Genomic DNA, 6,000 nt, shown 5'->3' on the forward strand with positions numbered 1-6,000 from the left:
AACTGTCACCAGTTGGAGGAGACTAAGGGGACACGACCACTAAATGTAATGGGAGATCCTGGACTGGATCCCGAAACAGAAAAAGGGCATTATTGGAAAAATGGGTGATACTCCAGCAAGGTCTATAGTTTAGTGAGTAGTGTTATACCAGTGTTAATTTCCCGGTCTGAACATTGTACAATGGTTACATAAGATGTTCTAATTGGGAGAAACTAGGTGAGGGGGATATGGGAATTCTTTGTGCTATTTCTGAAACTTTTCTGCAAGTCCCAAATTAGTTCAAAATTAAAAGTTAAAAAAAGAAAATAATTCTGCAAATTTAATTGGTTCACTAGAATCATTTATGTCTCTGTGTATGTGTGTGTGTGTGAGTGAAGTATGTCCTGGAATAACTTCTCAGTGAAACAAAATAAGGAATGCTGCCATGTTTGTATCAAAGAAGAGACATTTTGACTAATACTCTCACTCCATTAAGTCATTCTAATAAGCATAGTTGTTGTTTTGGTATTTAGACTGCAATATAAAGCTCCAAAACTCAAGTTTATTTGTTAATAGACATCATAAGCTGCACTTTTTTCCTCTTTGGGGATTTAGGGAAGACCCTGTTTATATATATATATATATACTTTAAGTTCTGGAATACATGTGCAGAACATGCAGGTTTCTTACATAGGTATACACGTGCCATGGTGGTTTGTTGCACTCATCAATCTGTCATTTACATTAGGTATTTCTCCTAACGCTATCCCTCCCCTAGCCCCCACCCCCTGACAGGCCCCGGCGTGTGATATTCCCCTCCCTGTGTCCATGTGTTTCCATTGTTGAACTCCCTAGGGAAGACCTTCTTGAGGGAAGCACATTGGCAGTGAGAGGCCAAAGTGTGAGCAGGAGTTAGCTGGGAATAGAGTGGGGCAGCAGCATTCTAGCAGAAGGGCTGCCAGTATGAATCTCCAGTAGGAACTTCCAGAGGAACTGCCAGTATGAGTGAGATGGGAAACACTTTGGCTTGCCCCAGGAAGTAGAAAAAGGCCAGGATAGCAGGAATTAGGTGGTGTGAGATAAGGCTGGAGAGACAGGCAGGAGTTGGCCACACAGGATCTTGTAGAAGAACTGAGAATGATTCCAGGAACAGTAGAAGCCTCTGAAGGGCTTTGAGCAGAGGAGACAGATGACCTGAGAAGTCACCATCTCCCACTCTATCTTAGTGACTTTAAATGCCTGTTTATATTATGCTAATCATGGTTCTTTATCTTTCCTGAGGACAGGATATGGGAATGGCCAACAGTGCAGAGTTTGATAAGCCATAAGGATAAACGTCCCTGTGAAATTCTGTCCCTGGAGGGGTCCAAGAGTGAATGACAGTGTATTGCACCTGCCTTGAGGGAGCCGCATAGACATTTTGAATTCCATTACAACTTTATCTGAAATGAAATACCAAGATTTCCCTACAAGGTTCATGACATGTTGAGTTTTTTTTTTCCTCTTTGGATGTTTTGGTATTTTGCAGCCTGATATGGCACTGAGCTGTGAGACGAAATTTTTTAAAAGTTCAAAAAATGAGAGCATTAAAGCATTAATCTACCTGAGAGTGGCAAAGTCATAGAAACTTAGTAAGCCCACGTTGTACAGAAGACATTGTAGATAATCCTTCAATTAAGAGCAGGTAGTATCCAGGTAACTACATACATCTTCTAAGGTGGTCTTCCCAGCAGTCCTTAGACCTTAGCCCAAAGACCCAGGAGAGGACAGGAATACCCTAAGAAGAGCTAAGAAAGTAGTATCAAGGTCTCTTGGGTCAGAAAAGAGTTCTTACTGTTTGTTTTGCAAATTTTATTTTGAAGTCAAGAACATTACTACCTGGCAATGTCAGCACCCAACAATTTTATTTCTCTCTCTCTCTTTCTTTGTTTTTGTTTTTTTCCCCAAAGACAGGGTCTCACCCTTGCTCAGACTGGAGTGCAGTGGTGTGATCATAACTCACTGCAGTCTGGAACTCCTGGGCACACGGAGTAGCTAGGACTACAGGTGTTTGCCACCATGTCTGGCTAGTTTTCTATTTTTATTTTTTTAATTTTTAGTATAGACAAGGGTCTCCCTATGTTGCCCAGGCTGGTCTGAAACTCCTGGCCTCAAGCAATCCTCCCGCCTATGCCTCTGTCTCTCAAAGTGTTAGGATTACAGGTGTGAGCCACAGCGCCCAGCTTCTCTCTTCGATTAAAAATAAAAACAAATTTCTGTCTGTTAGTCGAAGGCTCAATATTTGCACGTCAGTCGTTTCTTCCCATTCAGCCTACCTGGGAATATTAAAAAGCAAAATAACTATAATTTCTGATAAATTTAGAAGATAAAATATTTTATGTATAATAGCTATCGTTCAAAATCTCTCCAAGATCTGTGTGCATACTTTTCTTACTGTTGTAACTATATTGAATTTAACTTTTTCTTTAACTACCAAGGACTCCAGATTCACCGTCAACTTTCTTCCTGCATTCACTCTTACTGTTCAGTTCTGGGTTAAAAGACAGCGGGGCCTGAACCAAGTGTCTACAAAGCACAGTATTTGGAGAAGCTTTGTTGTTGTTTTTTAAAATAATTTTTAAAAAAAGGATCCCGGATATCTTGTTTTTTGTTTTTTTAAAAAATCTTTTTCTCATATACGAGAAATACAGGAAAAAAAAAGCAATCAGGTTAATGAATCATTCTGGTTTACTGGATTCCAATTGGTGGAGAATTTAAACTTAAAAACCAAACAAAACGAAAGAGCTCTTCAGTTACCTTATGTCGTAAACGAGTTAAAAGTTTTGTTATTTCTGAAAAATCAAAGAGCACTATCTGTACATGGTCATAACTGCAAAGGAAACAACGGCGTACCCAGGGCAGGGAGAGCTTACTTTAAGAAGCTGCGTCTTTCTGGATCCTGTTCCTTCGGGGCTGACCCTTTCGGGGAGTTTGGTTTTTAAAGCGCGGATCTAGCGACACGCGGCTTGCAGGACTGCGGGGCCCGGCGGCCGAGACGCGGCATCCACAGGGGCCCCTCCGCGCGGCCGCGGCGGTGGTGGCGGGAGCCTGGCACTGGCCGGCGAGGGGCCCCGCATGGTTACCGTCCCCGACCGCAAGTCATAGGCTGTGGGCACCGCGCAGAGCGTCCCCCCCACCAAACTCCCCCCACCCCACCTCAATTCTCGAGACCAAAAGTGCGGAGCGCGGAGTCCTGCAAACTTGACCCGGAGCCAGGGTGCGCGAGGCGGCGGCGAGTGTCGCCCGGGCTCCCTGCAGCCCCCGGGCTGGAAGCGCCGGCCTCCGCGCACCTCCTCCTCTGCCCGCCCGAAAGCGAAACCTGGCCGGCGGGCAGGAGGGGAGAGCTCGGCCTCGCGCTCTGCCCGGCCCCGGCCCGCACCTGGCGGCGCGACCCACATACCTGCCCGTCCCCAAGGCGCCGCCAGGAGCAGGAGCAGCAGCGGCGGCAGCAGCGGCGGCCGCGAGGCCGGGCGGCCGGGAGCCGGCATGGGCGGCGGGGCTGGGTCACATGTCAGGGGGCAGCAGACTGCTCAGTCCCACGCCCGCTGGGGCCAAGCGCGGCCGCGCGGCGCCCGCTCGGCGCCTGGGGCTCTGCGCGCCACGCTCCAGGCGACCCGAAGCCCAGGGCGCCTCCGCCGCAGCCGCGTCCCCCAGGCTTCCCCAGAAACCAAAGGCGAGCGACTCGCGGAGCCCCCACGCGCGCTCCTCCGGCTACCCAGCTGGATGGCAGCGCGAGGGCAGTTCTCGCGGATTTATAGTCCCCAGCCACTCGGCTGTCAGTCCTGAGAGTCTGAGAGTTTCCACCTCTCGGGGTTCATACCCAGACCAACCGGGTCACTAGGCAGGTAAAACCTCCTTCTGGTAATGAGCGAGGCGAGTGCATTGCAAAGAGAATCTGGTATTCAGGCCGGTCTGATGGTCAGTTAAAGTTCAATATTGGAAGATGGATGAAATAGAGAGTTATTTCTCAATATACAGTTAGGCACGCAGCCGTAGATCTTAACAGTCATGCATCATTTAAGATGACAGGATTACCTCCTGAGAAATGTTTTAGGCGAGTTTCTTGTGTGAACATCTTAGAGTGTACTTATACACACCTATATGGTATAGCCTCTTACACGCCTACGCTATATGGTACAGGCTGTTGTTTGCTCCTAGGCTGCAAACATGTACAGCAAGTGACCATACTGAATACTGCAAGCAATTGTAACACAATGGTAAATATTTGTGTATCTAAACATGTCTGAACGTAGAAAAGGTACAGCAAAAGTACAGTATGAAAGATTTTAAAAATGGTACACCTGTATAGGGCACTTTCCATGAATGGAGCTTGCAGGACTGGAAGTGGCTCTGGCTGAGTCTGTGAGTGGTGAGTCAATGTGAAGGGCTAGGACGTCACTGTGTACTACTATAGGCTGTATAAACACTGTATTACACTTAGGCTATGCTAAATTTATTTAAAAATTATTTCTTCAATAATAATAAATTAACCTTAGCTTACTATGATTTTTTACTTTCTACTTTTAAATCTTTTAAACTTTATTTATTTATTTTTGAGACGGAGCCTTGCTCTGTAGCCCAGGCTGGAGTGCAGTGGTGCGATCTCGGCTCACTGCAACCTCTGCCTTCCGGTTTTGATGATTCTCCTGCCTCACCCTCCAGAGTGGCTGGGATTACATGTGTGTGCCCCCACGCCCGGCTAATTTGTTTGTATTTTTAGTAGAGACTGGGTTTCGCCATGTTGGCCAGGCTGGTCTCGAGCTCCTGACCTCCGGTGATCTACCCTCCTTGGCCTCCCAAAGTGCTGGGATTACAGGCGTGAACGACCACACCCGACCTAAACTTTTTGACTTGTAATAACCTTTAACTTAAAACCAAACACATTGTGCAGCAGTATGAAAATATTTTTTCTTTGTATTCTTTCTATAAGCTTTTTCTATTTTTAAATTTTTCTTTTTCTTTCTTTCTTTTTTTCTTCTTTCCTTTTTAAACTTTTTTGTTATAAACTAAGGCACAACCACACACATTAGACTAGGCCTGCACAGGGTCAGGATTGTCAGTGCCATTGATGCCACCTCACATCCTGTCCTCCTGGAAGGTCTTTAGAGACAATAGGAATTTTTTCAGCTCTATTATAATCGTATGAGACCACCTTTGTATATGCAGTCTGTCCCTGACTGAAAAGTTGTTATTTGATTTCATTCAACTCTCACAACCCGCAATTAGGTCCTGGCCCTTTTTTCAGATGAGGCAAGGGAAACTCAGAAAGTCTAGGAATCATCATGAAGTCCCCCAAACCTGTGAGTGGCCTGTGACCAGTGGTGTGTGGACTTCCACACAAGGCGGTGGGTTCTAGGTTCCATGCTCTTTATAATGGGAGGGGGGAAGGGTGCAATTAAGAGGTAAGTCTTGAAATACTATATGAAAAATCTGAGAGAGGCTCTCAGCTTTGTACCTTTCTAGGTGGTTCTAAAGTTTGGGCACAGCCTGAAGATAGATAAACGATTTACCTCAGGTGTGTTCCATCTCTTTTGCCCTTAAATGCCTGTTTTCAAATGCTCCAATAAAGGGAAACGACACTCAAATTAGAGCAACTAATGTTTTCTTTTCTTTTCTTTTCTTTTTTTAAAGGGTGTCTTCAGTATTAAAAAAAGATCTTTTTTGGTGAGGAGGGAGTAAGGAGATAGAGGATGGGGCAGGATTTTCTGAGTTGCCTAAGTATGCTACTTTTTCCACCCTGAAAGACTTAGAAACAGAGGAGGAATCTGGATCAGAGGGCCCCTTAGGCTGGGATGTTAGCTTCGTGGTGCTGACATGAGGCCTCTTCAAACCACTTTTCTTGTTTGTTAGCTGGTTCTTTTCCTTTTCACCAAAAGGGGCCCTGAAGGAATCCTGAAAGCTGGACGAGGAAAGAAGGGACTTGCTTCCTATTTATTTGCTGTTCTTGTCACTAAGGCCCCACAGTGCCTCTTTACCCTGGCA

The 6,000-nt window shown here is 45.7% G+C and overlaps 1 protein-coding gene across 3 annotated transcripts in view; it reads right to left on the reverse strand.

Moving 5' to 3' along the window:
• Positions 1–3,743, reverse strand: part of IL20RA (interleukin 20 receptor subunit alpha) — a 46,629-nt gene extending 42,886 nt beyond the window's left edge. Inside the window, exon 1 of one of the 3 annotated variants that reach the window (XM_002817402.4) lies at positions 3,419–3,743. In XM_002817402.4, coding sequence (XP_002817448.2) covers positions 3,419–3,506 — 88 coding nt within the window. In that variant the 5' untranslated portion in view covers positions 3,507–3,743. The remainder of the gene's footprint in view (positions 1–3,418) is intronic. The other 2 variants (XM_063724997.1, XM_009242286.3) reach the window with 2 other exon arrangements.
• Between the last annotated feature and the right edge of the window lie 2,257 nt (positions 3,744–6,000).

Source organism: Pongo abelii, chromosome 5, assembly GCF_028885655.2.
Source record: "Pongo abelii isolate AG06213 chromosome 5, NHGRI_mPonAbe1-v2.0_pri, whole genome shotgun sequence".
Classification (NCBI taxonomy): domain Eukaryota; kingdom Metazoa; phylum Chordata; class Mammalia; order Primates; family Hominidae; genus Pongo; species Pongo abelii.